We start from the raw sequence: 22,267 nt of genomic DNA, 5'->3' as shown, positions 1-22,267 counted from the left end.
GGTGGTAGTTGTATTGTTGCGATCTACTGTGATATGGTAGTTGTATTGTTGCGATCTACTGTGATGTGATAGTTGTATTGTTGCAATCTACTGTGAGGTGATAGTTGTGGTGTTGCAATCTACTGTGATGTGGTAGTTGTATAATTGCAATCTACTGTGAGGTGATAGTTGTGGTGTTGCGATCTACTGTGATGTTATAGTTTTATTGTTGCAATTTACTGTGATGTGGTAGTGTATATACGCAATCTACTGTGATGAGATAGTTGTGGTGTTGTGGTCTACTGTGATGTGATAGTTGTATTGCTGCTATCTACTGTGATGTGGTAGTTGAAAAATAATTTGGAAAACTCTGACATAAAGCTTTGACAAAAGAATTCTTAAGCCGAAATATACCAATTAGTGTGAGACATGTGAAACAAAGTCACAACACATTATAGAAAAACATCACAGATACATTAAAAGTATGAATTTTGAATGTAAAGATGCATTATGTTAGAAAATTGCAACTTGTTTTCGGTACTTTAATTTAAGTTTAGTAGTTTAAATCCAAAATAGTCAAGTCATAAATACTTAACTTAAATGGCGGTTAACTATAGGTCTATGACGTAATTTTAAATGTAACAATACTTCTACACTAAAGCAGCTTAACATTTTAACAATTTTTAATTTGAAACTTCAATCTTACACTGTGTTATGACTCAATAAAGATTAATAATATAGAATATTTTCTTATGATCGTCTACTAACGAGTGGTTTTGGTTAGTATATTAGTGTATTAGCTTACTAGACTTTGTAGATTTTTATCAAAATGTTTCCCCGTTTTAATTAATAATGTGTAACTTTGTATAGTAATAGTTGCGTTTCCAAGGCATCTAAATAAACTTTAACTTAATGTAATACAGTGCTTCCTTATTTCTAAATTAATGTGTAACTTTAAATAGAAAAATGCTACGGTTTCAGGCGTTCAAATAAGTTAAAAATTTTTTAGATAACTAACTTTATGACCCTTATTACCGAGTAGTTTTGACTAAAGTATGCGCTCTCCCGGCATCTTAAAAAATTACAAAGCTTAGAAATACAGTGCAATTTTCAAATATTTGAAACGATATAGCTAGTCAGCTATTGTAAAACTCTATTTTTTAAATCTTAAAGCTTTTTAAATGGGTAAATTTTTAACTTATTATAATAAAAAGTAGTGATGTTTTGAAAAATAATTAAATTAAAAAAAAATATATATATATAAAGTTGTAGTTAATGTTGTATTAATGTATTAAAATACTGACTAACGGTTAAATTGTTATTAATTCGAAAAAGCTGACATTTCAAAAACATATTTTGAAGACAGATGATTAATTAATTCAAACCTCCAAGTTTCTTCATTTTAGGTTGTCTTCCATGAATTTCAATAAAAATATTTCTTGGTTAGCTTTATTCAGTTTGTCAAATTTAGCTGTCCTCGTGGATCGGCTGTCCAGTTTTCTTCGTGGGTTGGTTGTTCGTTTATTTTGTCGGTCGGTTGTCGCGTCGTCTTCGTGTTTTGGTTGTTCAGTTGTTTTCGTTGGTTGATTGTCCAGTTGTCTTTGTGAAAAAAAATAAAACTAAAATGTTATACTGTTATAATAATTTTCATTTTTTTTCATTATAAAGCAGTTTAGTTCTATCCATTTTTATTTGTTGTCTAAGCGTGAGAAAGAAAATGAAACATGTGTTCTAGCTTATTTTAAATATTTCAAAAAAAAAAGTTAATTAAAAGAAATTATAACAATATAGCTAATTGGTGTATTGTGAAATCTATTTACTATTTGTTTATTTAGTTACGAATGTTTGTCTGTTAATGGTTTGAACTTGAAAATTACATGAATACATATACGTTTATAATTTTTTTAGATATATTCTAAACTTACACCATTAATTATTTAAATCAACTAATTATTATTAGTAAGAAATAAAAATTTTCCAAAGTGGGCGGTACTGCTACGTGGGGGCAAATTTAGTAAGTCGGGGTCAATAACTAGTATGGGGGCGAAACAGGGGCAATTTTTATATTTTTAGGCAGTCATAACACTGTCACTTTTTAGCTTGTTACTTTACTAATTGTAACTTGCTATTGAATATTTGACTTTGATGTAAAACTTGAACAAAAAGTGAATTTTGTTTACGTAAAATATAGAAAAAAATTTCATTGCTTAATACTTAGTACTACTATTTTCAAGTAAGTTTCATATTTTTATTAATATCTTTTCTCATTTAGCAAGTACATAGGTGCCTGTCAAGTCCATCTTTCCATTTCATAACCTGAAATAAATGCTATTTGTGATCATAATTTATTTTAAAAAATCTATGTTACCATTATAAACTGCCACCTCATGATACTTCCAATTTTTTGATTATTTTGTAGTACATGGGAATCAAGTATCTTAAGTATAGGTAGTGTTGGAAACAGTCAAATTTGAACGAGCATACAAAATCAAACGAGGCGAAACAGTTGCACGAGTGCACAAAATTGCACGAAAATACTTTTGCATGAAGATACTTTTGTACAAGCAGACAATTTTGCAAGGGTTGAATTTTTTTTTATTATTCTTTTTATCTTTTTTGTTTATTTAGTTATTTTTTTTAACTATCACTATTACCCCTAATGTCTTAATTTTTTACTTAGACAGCATTTATGTTTTCAAATAGCAGTTAAAAATATTTAAAATAGAAACATATATTTTAATTCATAGTATGGTACCTAAGGTTCTAACTTAATTTAGTTTTTAAACTAAAACAGCTTTTGTTTTTTTTTATGTTGGCTGTACTTATTAATAAATAGAGTTTTCTTCTGTTTATTAAAAAGTGTGAAAACTATAACTTTGTTGTCTTTAAATTATGTAGATTGTTTGGCATTCTTTGACTTTTTATCAAAATGTTCACATATTGTGATTTACTACATGTACATTTTAGTATTTTAGAGAATTTTAGTTAAATAATTAATTTTTTTTTGGTTTTATCCTTTAAAAACAAACATTTAATTTTAATAATATCTCTTGTCGTCTTTTTTTCTTATAAATAATATTTCAAAGAAACTTAAACTGATTTTATGGAACTAAATTTTTAAATAAAAGATAACCAGTGTTATTTATACATGTTATGAAAAAAAAACTCATATACTTAAAATTTCAGAAAATAAAAACAGCTTAATTTAATAAGATTAAAAGATATGTATGTTTTTTTTTTAATTGATTCTGAAAAATTAACATAGAAGTTATACTAAGTTTACTAGTTAATATTATACCAATTAAATAACTTTATCTATAAGTGGTATGATTTTAACGTTCAATAGTAAAGTTTAACCCCATTTAAGCTAATTACATTTTTATCATTTCTTTAAAGAAAACAGTTATTGGCTGAAAATTTACCATTTGATAAAATTATATCATATATTATTTTCTCTTTAATTAAACTAAATAAGTTTTAATAATGCACAATACAAATCAGTTTAATTTACCACTTGTCGCCACATTCTTGATTAAAATTTCAGAATTCACATCTCTACCGTTTGCTCATATACTAAACATAGCACTCCGGCTAACTAAAGTCGCCAAAAAAGTAGCGTTATCCCCATTTGATAATTTCTGGTTAAGACTATTATTTTTTTTTAGCAGTGCATAGAAAGAGATATAAAAAAAACTTATTTCGTCAAAAAAAAGTTTTTTCATTCTTATAGGATCCTCGCTGTTTGATTTTCTTTAAAACTTAAAAATAAAACAAAATCGTTGCACTGTTTAGGGTAGTTGAGATTTAAAATCAAAAAAATTTAATTAACGATTTGGAACTAGTTCTACTTACAACTTAAGATTTTATAACCTAGATACTGAAAACATTATATAAAAATATACTACAATTATCAACTTGATAAGCGCTTAACTTGTTTCAAATTTACTAAAGGAGTAGATACTCTAATTAAAACTTAAAATTTTGCCTAACCTTAGTTATAAAACTTTGACATTTCCTTTTTTAAGTTTTATATCCAGTTTGCAAAAAAAATATAACTATAAAAAGTTAAACAATGCATGATGGATTTAACGTAAATCCAATGGTTAGTTAAGTATATGACGGTTTCTTCTGTTGTCTATTCTGGAATCTATTGGCACGAATAACTGTAAAACATGTTTGTTAGTTATTAGATTTAGTTTTAAATTCTGCAAAATGCGTAGTAATGTATTGTTTATTGTTCGATAAAAAACACTTAAAATTTTTTTCGAATGACCTGACGGACAAGTAGTTCTTAATTATTTAGTTCATGTAACACGATCTGGGTTTTATTTATCAACTTGATATACTAAGAAAACCTAAGGACAAATTATTATTTTGAATATTTCAGAATATTTCAGGATAGTTCGAAACTATTTTTTGTAATTAAAAATTGACTAATCTTAAAATATAAATTTGTTTATTAGGAAAAGTTATCTTAACTTTTTTCAAGCCCGTAGAATAATTCTGAATGACTTAGGACTGTTAAAAAAGTCAACAAGAGATTATCGTTTAAAGGTAATAAAGTGTTAATTTAGTTTTATATTTTATCTTTTTTAAATAAGTTTATTGTTATTGTAACACTAAAAAAGTAGCAGCTACACCTTTATCCACTATAACATTTAGTTAAGCAAATTTATTTTAAATATAATATTATTACTTTTAATTATTGTATTAAAGTTAAGTTGTCAATATAAATATATTTATAGAGTTTAGGCATCATTTATTGATAGTGTAATTTTTTAAAAAGTTTGAAGTGGTTACAAGTAGCTATTAATATACTATTAAAAAAGAAGATATATTTTTCATACAGGTATCTGATTTAATTGAACCCACTTTGCTATATTTAACACAGTTGCTATATTTTAAAGAAGTTTCTGTTTCACATACATCTATTTTCTACTAATAATTAAGTTTTATTTTATTTTAATAATGATTTTTTATTAACTTATGCTAGCGACCTTATTTAAAATTTTGTTCAAAATACTAATAAATTTCGATTATAAAACCCAGCCCTTTGAAAATTTAAATCAATTTCAACGTTTCTTCAAGTTTTTTAATTAAAGTCTGATTCAGTTTTTGTAAGGCAGTGATTCTTAAACTTATTTTTGTAGTTGCCATGCTGGCCACTTAATTTAGTTCGCTTTCTTCCTCGTTTTTCATCATAACTGGTTTGTAAAAATCTTTGTTATCTATTATTAACTATGAACTCATGATATTTCAAATTGTTATTTAAAAAGTCACTTAGTTAGAATAAATTTAAAGTTATACAGGGTTGCCACTTTACGTGGAAACCTAGAAAAACCTGGAATTTGACAGTTTAGGCAAAATTGAACCTGAAATATTTCACTGATTTTAAACCAGATATAGAAAAACTTGCAAACAGTAATGAAGCTAATACTGCACATTAGATAAGACTTCAGTAGTTGACATTATTTTATGTAATTTTTTTTTATCTAATTATTTCTTATTCAACCTGGTTTGTATTGTATTTAAGTAGTTTTTTTTTTTTATAATAACACTTTTACTAAATTATTTATTCTACAACAGGTTTGCTTAATGCCAAATGAATAATAATTACGGTTGACTTTCTATCGAGTTCCAAATTTTTACCCAAAAAGTGTAAATTTATACTTACCTAAACTTAACTTAAATAAAGTCTGTTCTAAGTTTTAATAAACAAAATTTTATTATAGTTAACAGCTTAAATAGATCATTTTGTAATGAATGTTTATTTTATGTTTTATTGTTTTAGTTTTTTTGATTTGAGTAAAATTTTTATGATTGAAAAAGCTTTTAGCCAATTTTATTGACAATAGCAACTTTAGTCTAAACTATTGTTGCAAACTTTCTAGAACTCATTTTAAGTTTGTAGAATTACCTAGTTTATACTATTTAGTATTTTTATCAGTATAATGCTAAATTTACCTACTTTTACAGAAATTACTGGTATATATATAAGTTTTTGTCGATGACAACAATACATACCACTTAAAAATTAGCGACGTTGATCTCGTCAGGCTGAAAGCGCCTTTCATTGACGGAAACAAGATGGCCTGCTAAACGAAGAGATCCAAGAGTTTAGCGGTGTTAGGTTTGCGGGCTAAACAAGAAAGACCACATGAAAGCTTTTTTCGAGGGAAGGTCAGTGAAGCTGCCGAATTATTACTGCGGGATTCTGAAAATTTAATTGGAGGTTGACAAAGATTATAACATGGATGTGGCGGAAAAAATGTTCGATTATTTGGAGAACAAGCTCAGTGACCTGGAGGAGTTATAGGAGCGCGTGTAACACTCTCACGTTTGCACGGGTGTTGAGGAGCTCTTGGAAATCGGGCCGTACATCGGAAACGGAGATTCCGAATGCGGCCTTTTCAAGTTGGAACGTTCCACGGTTTACGGCGTGCTTTCGATTTCCTATTACGAGAACAACCACGATTAGCAGTTCACGAGGACGATGATGTTGGTCGAGTCGTGTTTAAATTTTAAAAGGGAAACGATGGGTAGGCACGAAGGTCCAAGGTGGAATGCGTGTTTGAATTTTGTCAATGTTTTTGGTGTAGTGTTATGTGCGTTTACTTTCTGTAATTGACAACGCGATTATGTACGATAATAATTGAACGTATTAAAATAAATGTCATGAAACTAAAAGCGGTAATGTTTTTTTTAATGTTCTGATAAGTACATTAAAACAAAAACATAACTTTGAAGTTTGTATAAGTTGATAATTTTATGTCCAGAAAACTTAATATTTGTCCTTAATTTTTATGTTATGAAATGTTTAATATCTATGCCGTAATCCTAAAAAAAAAAAGATTATTTGCCTAATTTTATGTTTTTAAATTATACAGTTAATGGATAAACCTTCAGTACTATCATAACTTCATGTTTTAACGTGCATAACTAATGTTTCTTATTTACTACTATTTACAACAACTATTTACTCGTTTTATTTAAAACTTTACTTAATATTTCAAAGGCAAGCAACAATGACCCAGATCTGACCTAAAACAAAAAACGACTGACTTACTAATGTTTATGAAATTTAAGTAAAGCTATACTAAATAGTTATTTGCTTAATTAAATTAATTAAATTGCTCAGTTTACTGTTAAGTAAAAAGCTTAGTTAAACTTACACATTATATTTACAGTTTACTTCTTTATTAGTTGACAAAGTCGGAGTTTTTCATTTATAATTAAATCCCAGTTTTAGTGTCAATTAAAATTATACTATATGAAAAAACAAAATATTTTTACCGTAACTCCATTTGAAATTAATAAAACTCGCTAATACTGATCACCGAATCAGTAGAACTTGCCGGATCATTGTTTAAAAATAATTTTTGGATCCTATTATTATTGATTTAGTAAATTACTGAATTTACTCTACTCTTTTCAGCTTTTTCCAGTTAATATTGTATTACTTTATTTTTATAAATTTCAGTAAAGAGATTTTTACGTGGTGGTTGAAAAAAAAGGTACTAGGCATATTAAAGGAAATGATTGAAAATTACACAAGATACTTAAACATTTATGATGAAAAAATAAAAAAAGGGCCTTAAGACTTTAGAAATGCTTGAGGTGACCTTATAAACTTACACTAAATATTACAGGAAAGTTTTTAGAATTACATATCCTTATTCTATAGATTAAAAAGATTACTACTAATTACTTTATACACTTAACCCGTTAAATATTTTTGTACAAACAACTGTACTAACAAAAGACAATGTTTTTTTAATATTCAAGATTTAACGCGGTTTTAGAATAAAGTTAGTTAGTTTCGTTTATAAGTAGTTAATAGTGAAAATGTTTTTGAAAGTTATTAAGGTAACTTCAAGATCTATAAAATATAAAGGCAGCTAAACCTAAGCTTATGCTTACTTTAATATAACAAGGCTACAACCTTACAGAAAAAAGTTAAAAATATATTTAAATCATTATGCTGTAAATAGTGCAATATTTTTTAAAACAAAGGAGATAACTAGTAAAAGGATAATTTTTATACTTTTGGTATCTAAAGAACTTTTACTAATATTCTACATTACTAGTTTTTATTTGCATTTAGTATTTGACCTTTACGCGAAAAAAAAACAAGTGGGGTTCTAAGTTATACTAGATTTTCCGGGGTTTAAAAAATAACGAAATATAAATGTGTAGGATAGTTACCGGTAGATTGAAGATTACACTAGGTTTTCTGGGGTTTAAAAATAAGGTAGAAATGTGTAAATAACAATAATAATTTCTAGTAGATTTAAGATCTGACTAGATTTTCGTTGTGTTTTCAATATAGTAAAACAAAGTCACGTAGTAGTCAAGCCACTGAATACCTGCCGACCCCTAGACAAAAGTAAACTTCTTAAAGTTTTCTGTCAAGGAGGCAATTGAAAAAATAATTGTGAAACTCTATTTATAGTTAATGTTGTAGACGATATACAGTTTTAAAGAAAGGTGACCTATTGAATTATTCTTGTTGTAATTATTAAAGTACTTAATGTTGACCCATTGTTGCGAGGCAAAAAGTGTTTAAAGCAATAATGAATGAGCATATTCAAAGTCTATAGTTTTTCGTATATTTGTTTGAATACAAAAGACTTAAATAAAAATAAAAGTTAAACAGTTTAATTGTGAATTTTACAAAATTGCCTATATTTTGAGTGAAAAAGAAACAAAAATAGCAGTTCAAGGTACAAACAATCCAATTTTATAAATAAACTCAGCAAATAAGATTAATACAAACATAAATATTTACATTGATACAATGAATTGTTTAATACAAGCACTGACTTTGGAATTTTCAAATGGAATTACTTGTGTTAGTATTTTTAAATAGAGTTATTATTAATTACTTTATAGTAAATTACTGTTTATGTATACTTTTGTGCTTAAGCTAAGTATTATTTGCTGATTTAGTCTGATGGGTTGTTTTAAACTTATGAAAATTATTTATTGAGATTCTAATTATACACTTGTGTTAACTTATCATACCATGCTTTATACGCTTTTTAAAATCTTATAAAACAGTTTTGCTAGAGATCTTTTGTTAACAAACGCTTAAATGTTTATTTTGGATAGTTAGTTAAGTTACATAAATGTAGTAGCGTATAATGAGTACTTTACAATTAAGTTTAGATGATAAAAGGCTTTTATTTATAAGAAATAATTTATAATGTGTAAAACTAAGTAGCTTACGGCTATCATATAAATTGACTTTGTTTGTTAGGTTATCTTTAGTTTTTGAAACTTGAATTTTGTTTTTCAATACCATTTTATTTTTTAATTGTAAACAACTTATTTTCTATAACTTTTAAATACTTTTTAGTAGGGTTTAGATATTAGTTTATTTGGTGGGTCCGACTTGTTAAAAGTACTAAGTGGTTCTTTTATAGCAAGTTTTATTAAACAGTCATTTAAAAAGCAGTAATGTAATAATTAAGCCGCTTTTCAATATAGTAACAATGAAAAAAATATTTTAAATTAAAATGAAATGTTTTCAGGCTAAAAAGCTATTGCTGGCTGGAGACTTGTTTCGGCGAGAAATAATTGCTCATAATCACTTTAGACTATATACTTAATAAAGGAAACAAACAATACTTTTGTTCGAATATTTAATTTTAAGAGATTTATAAAACTGTATATCAATGTTTCCAAAAGTTTACATCTCCGACCTGTAATTTTTTTAGCCTATACTCAAACTGTAAACATAAGTTAGTTCAATTGGTACGAATTACTTAAAAAAAAAATTCTCGAAACATGTTAAATAATTGAAATTTAATTAGTCTGACATTTATGGAAGTTGCTAGAATACTTGAAAAATTTTTGTACATAAATACCAGTGTTTTTTTAATAAAATCATTTAAAGCGATTCGGTAACTATCAAGAATATATGTTTTTTAAATGTTTATATAAAACAAGAGTTTATAAATTAGAACAAATTTAGGGTATAAATTAGTAAGGTATTTAATTTTACATTTTTCTAGTAAGGTTGGTTAACGGTAGTAAGTATAATAATTACTAGAAAAAAATAATATAATTACTTAAGCGTGGAAACTTCAACTAAAACAATCAATAACTTATACAATCAGTGTATTTGTTCTAATAATTACGTATATTTTTGTCTAAAGTTGGTTTGAGGCAGAACTGTCGGAAAAAATGAAATGTTTAAAACTTATAAACCATTTTGTATTTAATACTCGAGTAAATTTCGGTTATATGCTTATCATTAAACTAAAAACTTTAGTTTGAGGCAATTAGTAATAAGTAAAATTTTTATTTTTAATAAAAATCAAAGTTGTAACTTCAAAATAAAGGTATTTATTTTTAAATATTAGTAATTTGTATTACTACCAATTTATTTTATTTTAGTTTTTGAAAAACGACATTAACCTTAGTTAATTCTCTAGCTAGTATTAACTTAAGTAAAATTTCTGTGTTGAAAGGGATTTAATCAAGTGACAAACATAAATGCGAGTATTCATAACTTTTTAGCCGTTTTAAAATTAAATTTTTCTTAAATTTTCTTACTGTTTAAGGTCAAAATAATGAAACTTTTTTTTTATCACAAGTACAGTTTGTATAATGAAAATGTTTTGTTTAATTATACACTAAACTTATTTTACTAAAAGACGTTAACAAATATTTATTTTAAATGCTTAAGTTATTTTATTGATAAATAAACAATACTTTTATGTACAGCAAGTTGAAAGATAAGATCTCAACCTTTATAATTTACTTTTATTTTAAATAAACATTTAATAAGTAAACTTAGTTTTTAACTTAAAAATTTTTCTTTAAGCCTACCAATTAAATAAATTTATTTTTTGCCTACTCAAAAATATTTTAAAAACCAAGAAAATGTTGTAATTTAAGATTTTTTCAATTACTTGAGCGCAGTTAGTCTACAATTACACTGACTATATGTACAATATGTATTAAATATAGTTTAGTTTTAAATCTTAGTTTTACAACAAACCATTTATGACTTAAATTCCTGAGAAATTTTTCTATCTACATTTACAAATTATAAAAATAAAAACAAAACGAAAAAATAAAAATGTTTTGTTCTTTTTTATTTATTTCGACAAATTTTTCTAACAAATATTCAAACATCTTATAATACTCTGGTACACAAGCAACTATGTACTTTAAAGTGTTGGTGTATTTATGTCAATCACAGCAGGTAAACTCGGGTAAACATCACGGCCCTTTTTGTATTCTTCAATATTTTCAATCAGCTCAGGCTACAAAATAGTTATTTTGCTAATTATAAAAAGTACTTAAAAAAGCGCTACTATATAACAACTATAACTGCTAATTATTTCTTGAAATTATATAAAACAAACAAAACGCTAACATATGTCACTCATTTAAAAGGTATAAATATGTTATTAAACTTAGAAAATAACATAAAAAAACAGTTTTTAGTTGCAAGTTTTAATGTTTAGATCTTAATTGATGACATTAAAAATAGCTTTTAATCTTATTTCAGACATAAACACGCATAATATTTTAATGCATCATTAATTTTAATACAAATAAAATAAGAGTATGGAAATTAGTTGAAGCTAAATATGTATAATCTTATGAAGTTATTTGAGAAATTTTTTAGGTAGTTTGTATAACAGAGTATTTATAAGTAGGCAGAAAATGCTAAAAAAAATTTAAACTTTGAAAATTTTTTGTTTATCTATTTAAGTGTTTTTATTAAACAACCGCAAAGTACTTAAAAAAGCGCTACTATATAACAACTATAACTGTTAAGACAGGGGATAACTTTATTTATGCTAGTTTTATTGTGTTAATCAATTTTTTTGTTAGCAAGTACACTTATACTTTATTCATGCTAGGACAACGTTTGTTGAGCTTATAAATACAATAATATAAATTTAGTTCACTTTATAATAGCGGTAAACTTATACTTTTTCCTAAGTACTCTTCATATATTAAATTAAGTCAATCTAATAAACGTTTGAATAAAGTATTTGAATTTAATGTTTTAACTAGTTTACACATTAAACCTTTTAGTTTGTTTATTTCATGTTAAGTATAAATAAAGTGTTTATTATTGCATTTAAATTAAAAAACCAAAAAATTAAATATTAACTGTAGCCTTATTACCTGAGTTAAAATTGGCGGGGTGACATTGTAACTTCTGTCAACATTTGAAATGTCCCCAGGAGCAAATTGACCTGAAATAACAAATAATACTTGAGTTATCAACTTAAAATGATTAAAAACAATTAATTCGGTAATACATTGAAACATAAAACAATAGTTTTTTAATTGTAAGTTAACCATCAACAAAATATATTATATTAGTTTATATACACGACAGCATGTTCGTTGAAAATGTTTTTGTTTTTGTTCGACAAATTATAAAAAAAAAAAGATCAAATATAGTGTTTGAATGACGTTTAATTTGGAAAATACTTTACTTCTATAAAATAATACTAAAACCGGAACGATACTAAAAAAAAAAACAAGAACTTACAGTCGTCTAAATTCTTTCCAAGCACATAAACAGCAAGCTTAGCGCGATTTGGAGCATCAACTTTTACATACTTTTTGTAAAAATTAATGACGTCATCTTTAGTAACTTTTTCCAAGAAAGCAGCTTCTCTTTCAACTTGTAAATTTTAACAAGGCATTAATACAGGAAAAACATATACTAATAAAACAAATAACTAGTTAGTAGAAATAGTCTCTTACATTAATGACTTTTAAAGAACATTACAATGTTTTGATATTAAAAAAATAACGTTATTTCAAGCTTAAAGTAATAAATAAGGTGGTGATACTTTTTATCTAACTTACAACGTCCGAAATCATACTGTTTTGTATATATTTCACTCCTATAAACTCCATGTTCTGAATACAAAGTTTTTGGTTTTTCGGTTAGTTTTGTTTTCAAGGCTTCGAGTACATCATTGAAATCTTTAACACTCAGGTCTTCCAAAGTTTTCTAGAATAGTTGAAACTGAATTCTTTTTTTTTGTTAGAAAAACCAAATAAGTAAAATTTAAACACTGTATAACAATAATATTAATGAAATACTAGGTAAAACGATAATAATACTGACTTCAATGGATTGAATAAAAGCTTCGATTCTTCCATCAAGAAAATCAGAAGACTTTTTTGACTGAATTAAAAATTTGATGTTCATGCAAGTTTCACTTTTCCGGGGATAAAATTGAGTTAAATAACCAAGCTGCTCCCTACAACAAAATATGAATTTATTGAAATCCAAAATATACATTTTTAATTGTAAAAATTGCCTTAAACTTAAATTAAAAAACGTAAAATAATATTTTTTTTTAAATATAAGGATATACATATAAAGAGCTTTTTTTTGAATAAAAAACATTTTAATTTTCTAATTTTTATAAACTAGAAGTGAACCAGACAAAGTTTTAGAAAATAACGAAATATTTTATTTAAGAAATATCAAGTATCCGATAAAGACTTTCTAATACTAAGTCTGCGATTAAAAAGTGCTATTCAAGACAAGTTCAACGCATAACCCATTTTTTGATCAGTTTCTGATTTTATTTTAACATAATTAAAAATAAGGATTTTAAAAATAAAACAGCATAAACTTATGCAAAATATAGCTATTAGATATCATAAAATTTATACTTTTTTGATACAAAAATAAAATTACTAAGAATCTTCAACAGAAAATCGTGTAATTGCATAAGCTCTAACAATTTAATGCTTAAGTATGTGCAACCTTTAGAAGTATAAAGTATTTTTACTTTGAAATTTTGATACATGTTTGATATATATGTCATCATTGATTTATAAATAAAACTAATTTTATACAGCGTACAAAAACTTTCTAATTTTGATAAAATTCCATATTTAATACGGACTTTTTAAATTTTCACTTTATATTGTTTTACTTTTAATGAATTGTACTTAAAATTTTGTTCGGTTGAATTAGTAATGTAAATTAACTTTACTAGATATTTTTACTTAGTGTCCTACTTATGTTGAAACCTGTTTTGTTGCAAAAACAGAAACAAACTTAATGGTACATTTACTTTAGGTTTAAACTTTAATTGAATGTACCCAGTACTCTATTAAGAAATATTCATAAACGTTTCAAAACAAATTATGTTTTTGATCAAGTTAGTTTTTAAACTAATTTGAAACCAAAACAAACTTAGTGCGAAGAGTTAGAAAGAAAGAACTTTCAGTTATTTGAACAAAAAGTTTTGACATCACATTAACTTCATCAGATTGAACATCAATTTTGAGGTTAACAATACAAGCAGAAATATCTATGACTTCGTGCTTCATCTTGTAGACAAAACTACTACCTACGATTTTGTTTTGTATTTTAAAAACATAAAGAATACTGGTGTAAAATACTTTTGAGTGTTAAAAAATAAAAATTTCAAACAAGGATATATCTAGTAGTTAATGCAAGTCTTATAAACCATTTAGTAAAAAAAATACAGTAGCATAACAGAAATTTAATTATTTAAGTATTTGATTCTGAATAAAAACCACTTATTCTCATGGTTGATAAAGAAATAAAAATTATTTTATACTATTATAAAAGCTAGAGATTTAAAAAATCCCATTCCCATCGAAATATCTTTCCTAAAATTAAATTTTGATGCATTACAGATTATTTTGTCTTTAGAAAATTCTATTTTAAGTTTTATGTGAAGAACATTATAAAGTTTAATAATTTATAATGTTCATGTACTAACAAAGTTATTATTTTGAGCTTTGGCTAGAGAAACGTATCATTAGGATTTATTGTTATATATAAGTATAAACTATTTTGATATACGTTTAAAACAAATTTTAACTAACTCTTATATTTTAAAATAAAAAAAACAACTTGTAAAGTAGTTTTTTTTTAAACAAAAACCTTTTTTGACGACAATTTCTTGTGTTCGGTTTATTTTTTCACAAGCACAACTGTTGCATTTTTCTTTGAAAATTTTTTCAACCAATTCACTGATTGACAGAGCATCTGTAAAAACACTAGGTTGAATTGCAGTTCAAAAGTGTTAAAAAAACTGTGATGAAAGAGTACTAACAATCTTTATTTAAGCACCTTTTTAATTACAACAAATCAGTTTAAGCACTAACCTTGAACGGTTAGATTTCCCATAAACAGCGATTCAATAGAAATATGTGAGAAGTACTCATTTTCAATAAACGCTTGCAACTTTTCAACAGTAACATTGTCCAGTGAATCTATAAGTTCTTGTTTCAACCAGTACTTATCAACTTGTAATACATAGCAATAAGAACTAGCCAAGCTGTGCGGTTGTTTCGCTTTGAAGTTTGCCAAGTATCGTTTTTCCTAAGTTTAGTACATTTTATGCTACGAAGTTGCTATTTTAACATTAGGCTAATTATTTAAATTTTATTATAACTTTTTTTTTTAATTCTTGTTTTATACTCACAGAAAAGATTTAACTGTGTAGTGTTTACAAATTAAACAGAGAAAAATGGTACACTTTTGCTTAAAAAATCTAAAAATATTTTTTTTTTAACTTACTTGTTCTTTAAATATCTTAAAACGCTTCGGATCAACCTCAAACTTTACAACTTTATTCAAAATTTTTTCTAGTAAAGTTTTCTGCTTTTCACTATACCCAAAAACTCGTATCTAAAATTATTTACTATTAAAAACATTTATAGCTTTTTGTTTTTACTAATTCTTAAAAATTATATGAAATGTTTTTGAAATTTTTTAGGTTCACTTAATTAATTTTTATTTTAACATTTGACCGACTACAAAAGAAAAACATTTTTAAACTTACACCATTCATAAAAACATAGTAAAATTAAGATATACATAAAATATGATAAAAATATTAAAACTTTAACTGATTGCATATACAAGAACTTACATAGATTCCGTAATTTTCGGTATATATATCATAACCTAACCCAGCACATTGAGCATCATATACAAATTCATTTAGAGAATCTTTCAGCAGCTCTGAAGACATTAAATTGATATTTAAAGTTTGTATAACACTATTATTTATAATAAGTTTTAACATCAGTAAAGTGAGTTTGTTTAAGAAAACATAAAATGTTACTTATTCTTAATTTATTATATGAACAAAAGCAAATACTTTTTAATAATAAACTTGGCTGATGTTTTTATTAGTTACTAAATAAATGTTGTATAAAATAAAAGTTAACATATAGTTTTAATGGTTTTTATTAATCAAACATAAACAGAAACGCTAACCAACAAAGATGTCATTCATAATTAGATTTTCAGGGCTGTTGTTGCATACAGGTGAGAAAATATCAAATTGTAAATAAGATTTAGGTAAATTAAATGTTGTGTCCTGTTTAAACCAAACTCTTGACATATCCGTTTTCTGCCGTAAACTTTTGTTTAGTTTTCAATATAAACTAGTAGCAATGCTTAATCTTGCGTTAAAATAGTTTTATATTTAAAATTTGACCTATAACTTATAAAAGCTGCAAATCCCTGACCAAACTCTAAAGTATAATGATTTATTACTATGTTTAATGTTTTAATATGCAAAAATATGTAAAGAACTGCTAGTTTGTACCATTAAAATCCTTATGTTATAGCAAATAAACCACAAAACAAATTTTTAACAAACATTATTATTTCCTTTTACCTAACTTAATTTGCACAGTAAATTATTTTGATGCATACTACTGTGCACAGGTGTTTACATTAATACAACTATTTTGCATTTTAAATTATTACGAATGTAATTTTAGCCTATAAGATTTATTTAATTACCAAAGAACTTAATAAAAGTAAAAACTTATTTAATGATTACTGCCGCGGTTTTGAGCTAATTAGGCATTCAAGGAAACTCAAAATCTTATTACTACTTAACAATTCAAATAAAAAGTTAAAAATACGTGAGAACTCATTTCAATAAGTTGTTACAAAAGGCCTAAGATTTGAAATGAAAAAATAGTGAAAAAAAAAGTTTGACTCTGAAAATATTAGACCCAATAATTAAAATGAGACATGTTTGTTGCAAAATTTTATATGTGTAATTTTCAGGTGAAGCCTTAGAACAAAACATAGATTTTTAACCTCGATTTAAACAGTACACAATTATAAAACTGTTTATATGTTACTTAAAAAAATATTTACAATTTGAGTATATCTAACAAAAAAACTAACTTTAATCAAATTTGGATAATAGTTGCGTTCCAAGTTATCAGGAGGAGGTTTAATTTGGAAGTCGGTAGCAATAAATTCGTTAGGCGAAGGAAGAAAGTGGTCCTGATGTATCGGTGCATTGCTCAGTTTTTCAATGAAGTCTTCCGAAATTTTTGTAACATTGTACTTGAATTTAAACCACTTTTCAACTGTGTTGCAGGTTTTTTCAAACTTTTTCGCGTTCACTCTTAATCTTTATAGTTAACACCATTTAATTTTATTTTGAATAACGTATGAATATGAAATTTTAATTGATATAAACAATGCTATAATAGTAAAATAACTATAATTTCTAATTAATTTTTTTGCAAAGTTCACTTCCGACTGTGTCTATTTAACAAATTGTTATTACCAACAAAAAGTAATTCAATCAATTTATTTAGATTATAGGTAGACCTACACATTACTAATCTATCAATTATGTAATATGTTATCGTCTATTAAAAACAGATGGCTAGTTATTTCGAGTGGTTATCAAAATCGATTTATCTTTTTTCGAAAATAAATAAATGAGAGAGTTTATACGAAATTACAAGCTGTTGTCGCAGACAAGCTTTAGTTTTAAAGAGATCATTATATACACAAACAATGGTTCATACGTTTTATCGGAAAAGTGAGTTTATTGTCATTAGCATTATTGTAAACATGAAGTTCTAAAATAAATAAAACGAATTAAGTGTACTTTTCTGATTTAGTTAAAAAAATCATTTTTATCCGAAGTATTTTAAGTTTATAACATATACTTTAGAGTCTTTATCAAGTTAAAGAGTTTTTAATATATTATATATAACTCTCTTTATTTATAAAAATTAAAAAAAAAGTTTCTAAAGAGACTAACTAAAGGAACAAAATAAACTAATAAAGCTTTAACTAAAAGTTCTGTATAAAGCTAGTTTATTTTGACTGTAAATGTACGAAACAACTTGGAAAGAACTAATACTTTTACATAAAAATAATACTTAAATATAGAAATTCTATTAAGTAACCTTTTCATTTTGGAAGTATAAGACACAAAATTTTTAAATCTTAAACTTAAAATAAACTATAATGTTATAGAAAATAGTACATACCTGAGATTTTGAGGTACAAGATAAGATAATAAGTTTTCAATAAGTTTGCCATCAAACTTACTGGCAAGCATCAGACTTAATACTTCACTTACTGGATACCTATTTAAACTTGTGGCGATTTTATTAACCAAGGCAAGTGGTGTCGATTTTTCTGTATGTTTTTTTGAACGATTGCTATGCATATATTTATTAAAAAATTAATTGCAAATCAAAATATTTTATTACTAACTCTTATACAAACAAATATAGTTTAAATTTATGAAATGAAAGAAAGAATTGGATATTTTGCTATTGAATTGAATAAAAAAGTCATGCTGAAATACGTAATTAGTACAATTAAATATTAAGATTTACCTTGAAATCTAAACTTCATCTCTTTTATTTTTTTCAGCTCCGAATATATCTTTTCATCAGGTTTTGTCGCACGTAGCATGTTAATATATTGAAAAATAATGTACACAGTTTCGTCAACATGTTCTAAATAGTTTGGTACACAAAAAATGTAAATAAACTGACAAAAGCTGTAATTGAATATCTAATAAAAAATATGAGTTATTTTATTGAAATGTATTATCAACAATAAAGTAGTTATAAGCAATTAATTTATTAAACACTAGAACAGTTATGTGTTTAAAATTTCAACGAAAAAAACTTTAGTAACAATTAAGCACCTAAACTATCGTATACAGTATTAGTTTAACTTAGTTTTTATATGTGGTTATATACTCAAAGCTTGTTTTTTAAATATATAGGTTTTTTTTATCGTAATTTTCACAAACGTCCTGAAATGTTCCAGAAAGTAAACAAAACTTACCGATTCCTTCTTCTGTAAGGTTGCAGCAGATTACGAAAAATGCAAAACCGTGAAAACCCTCTTCGTAAGCCATTAAGCTGCTAACAAATCCTAATTTTTTCAATGACGAAAATAGTGAACCTTTACTTTCGTGCTCAATTAAATTGCTAACATACGTAACAGACTGTGAAAAATATTACAAAAAATGAATAGATTGTAAATTTGATATGTTTTAGCAACATTTGAAAACTTACTTTTGTTTTGTAATGCTCGGTGTAATCTGGTATCGGAAATCGAAGAGCCAGAGACATAATGTCTTTCACAGGAACGATGTCAACACGAATTTTAAGGTGTTCTTTGAGGTATGGACCTTCACTGTAGAGAGGAACCACAACTTCTTTGTTCACGATTCCGCTGAAATTTTCAACTACAATACTTTTCAGTTCTTCAACTGATTGCCTGCCAAGCACACAAAGTGTCATTATGTTTGAAGAGTAGTACTTTGCGTGGAATTTCAAAAGCTCATCACGAACTTGAATTCCTTTTTCAAGTGGTTCATCCATGAGGGAGGTGCGATTTCCTTCAAAGGCAATATTTAAATTTATCATCTTAACCAACTGTAAGGCAATTTTTTCTTAGTCTTATTATAAAATATTTTAAAAAATTTAGTCATAATACACTTACCAAGGTGAAATTTAGAATAATCATGGTTTTGATTGCTTGTCGCTTTATCCACCATGTAATTTACCCAGTTTTCATTATTCGAATTTAACTCGTACTCCGAATTAACAGCGTTGACCTCCCTTGAAGTCGAGTCTTTGTTAAAAGTTGGCGAGATGAAAAATTGTGAGAATCTGAAAAAACAAGGTTGTAAAACTATATGGGCTAAAAAATGAAAATCAAAAAATTTTTAAATCTAACATGTCCAATATATCCTCAAGCTTGTTGTGATTGACATAAAAATGATAGTTTGTGTGATCTAGCGCCGTATAAGCGTTGCAATAACCACCGTTTTGATCAATAAACTGTGGAAAAATTAAGCGATGTAAATAAATAAAAAATTATAAATTTTATATTTTTTATTTGGAACAGTGTAGCAGTTTTTTTATGTTCACCATACAGAGACGGGTAAGTTTAAAACCAAGACTTGTTTACATTAAAGGTCGATTTTGCACGACAATAAAAAAGAAAACAAGTTAGGTAAAAAACTACTGACCACATGTAAGGGGTAACAATGACAGAGAAAAATAATAAAAAGTTAAAACAAGAAAAACAAATCAAACAAGGGGTTAGGTGATTTAGCAAAAGTAAAAAAGAACATAAATATTAAATAAGAAAAAAAAGTTAATAACAAAAGTATAAGAAGAAAAAGTTGTCACCAAGCAAGAGTAAGCATTAGTAGTAACAGTAATAGTAAACAAAAAAATGAAGATAATTTAATAAACATTATAAATTAGAACTATTTAACCCTTTCAAAAGTATCTTCGTGCAAAAGTGTCCCTTTGTGCATTTCGACACCTATCCGTATCATAAAAAAGTAATACTTGAAATTCACTAGTTGAAGATGTTCATTCAACGTGTTTCATTTTGTTTGTTTTTAATCAGTGTTAACATAAAGAAGTAAGAAAAAAAGTTGAAACAAATTTTCAAAACCGCTTCTTTGTACGTCAGAGATAAAAAAAAACTTTAGATTACATAGAAGTTGTTATTTAAGTATATCTTCTGCAAAATAAAAAATATCAAAATCAAACTTTTATAATAAAAGTATTTTTGTTTGAAAAGTTACTTTATGTTGATTATCGTTTTCTTATAAGATACTAATTGTTTGATTTTTTAAAGGAAGTTTTAATACTTAGTTTGTTTATTTATATAAATAAGTTTATAATTTTAAAACTAAAAAAAAAAACTTTTAGCTTCAAGTAACAACTTTAAATTTTTTTTTATTAACTACTTTTTATTTAATTTTTAGTGATATTAAAAGACAAGCTGTATTAAACAGTAATTAAAAATTGAATAAATGAAAACCGTTTTATATTTTCCTTCTTCTGGGTATTTTTCTGTTCCCAAAAACAGCATATGTTCACAGAAATGGGCCAACCCTTGTAGTTCTGCTGGATCCTTTAATGCTCCTAGTTTTGTTTAAAGCTAAGTAATTAAATGTTAATTGTTTAAACTCTATATTAAAGTTAATAATTTTATATTGCTTAAAAACATCTCATTGTCATATTATTAAAGTACCTATTTGTACATTCATTGAAGCAGCTGCCTTTTCAGTGGTTGGGTCACTTATCACTACAACTTTAAGTTTATTGTTGAGTTGGAAGCCAAGGTAAATACGATCATCTGATGGAGACTTTACAATATCATCATAGACTGACAAGATGCTGATAAAAAAATATTTTATATAACCTTTTTGTTGTTCATTTAGACATGCGTACTTTTGTTATCAAATGAATAATTTGAAAAATTTTGAAACTTAGCTATCTACGAGTAACAACTTAAATATCAATACTAACCTGGAGTAGTCTATATTTTTTGCATCAGTACTGGTCATTTTATTAACAACTTCTTTTGTTTGATCCAATTCCAACTGGTGATCCATTAAAGAAATAAGTAAATCAGATAAAAAGCTTTGAAGATATTACACGTATAATTAACAAGGTAATTTATAAAAACTAAAATTAATTTAAGAGTTAATTCAACCATAGTTCAATTTCAATGAAAACAAGAATCCTTTTTTGTAAGCTATTTAATTAGTTCTTTATCTACTTCCTATCAAATAGTAACTAAAATTATTTATATTTATTTAAACATATAGTGTACAGTTTAGTTAGGCTAAATGTATTATTTGACTTGAGAGTTTCCGTTAAGAAACGTAAATAAAAAGAAATAAATGTCTTAAATTGTCCATGTATACTAAAATTGTTATTTTTAAAAGTTGATGGTAACCTTTGTAATTCATTAGTCAATAGATTTTAGAAAGATTACTAAGCAAAATTAGCCTCTATTGTTTGGCGTTAATGACAAATTAATTTTGTTAACCTTAAAAATAATAAGTTTGTGTAGTTTTTAGTTAACTATAAATAAAAATAACATTGATAATAAAAAAATCATTGAATTAAACAAATAAACTAATTTAAATTAACTCTACAAACATAACTGTTTTTTTATAGATAATTAAATAAATTATGT

The 22,267-nt window shown here is 25.7% G+C and overlaps 1 protein-coding gene across 1 annotated transcript; it reads right to left on the bottom strand.

Moving 5' to 3' along the window:
• Positions 1–1,432: 1,432 nt before the first annotated feature.
• Positions 1,433–21,677, bottom strand: LOC145832205 (insulin-degrading enzyme-like). The gene is made up of 18 exons (XM_082939528.1): positions 21,592–21,677; positions 21,314–21,459; positions 21,101–21,204; positions 19,997–20,100; positions 19,760–19,929; positions 19,330–19,655; positions 19,097–19,259; positions 18,283–18,433; positions 17,174–17,405; positions 15,124–15,340; positions 14,900–15,004; positions 14,180–14,336; positions 13,094–13,229; positions 12,829–12,976; positions 12,506–12,640; positions 12,133–12,203; positions 2,259–2,295; positions 1,433–1,578 (listed from the first exon to the last, which is right to left on the bottom strand). The coding sequence occupies exons 1-18, from the start codon at positions 21,675–21,677 to the stop codon at positions 1,433–1,435; spliced, it is 2,634 nt and encodes an 877-aa protein (XP_082795654.1).
• Between the last annotated feature and the right edge of the window lie 590 nt (positions 21,678–22,267).

Source organism: Thalia democratica, chromosome 3 (genome assembly GCF_965202585.1).
Source record: "Thalia democratica chromosome 3, ktThaDemo2.hap1.1, whole genome shotgun sequence".
Lineage (NCBI taxonomy): Eukaryota > Metazoa > Chordata > Thaliacea > Salpida > Salpidae > Thalia > Thalia democratica.
The sequence above is the reverse complement of the archived record's forward strand: the minus strand, read 5'-3'. Positions and strand labels throughout refer to the sequence as shown.

Bases quoted from the DNA above. Each gene is read 5' to 3' on its own strand.
- LOC145832205 (XM_082939528.1), bottom strand. From the start codon at position 21,677: ATGGATCACCAGTTGGAATTGGATCAAACAAAAGAAGTTGTTAATAAA. The intron at 13,230-14,179 runs GTTTGTTTTGGT...ATTTTGTTGTAG, and splicing joins TTTCTAACTCTTCGCACTAA to GGAGCAGCTTGGTTATTTAA. The intron at 12,977-13,093 runs GTCAGTATTATT...CAACTATTCTAG, and splicing joins CTTTTATTCAATCCATTGAA to AAAACTTTGGAAGACCTGAG.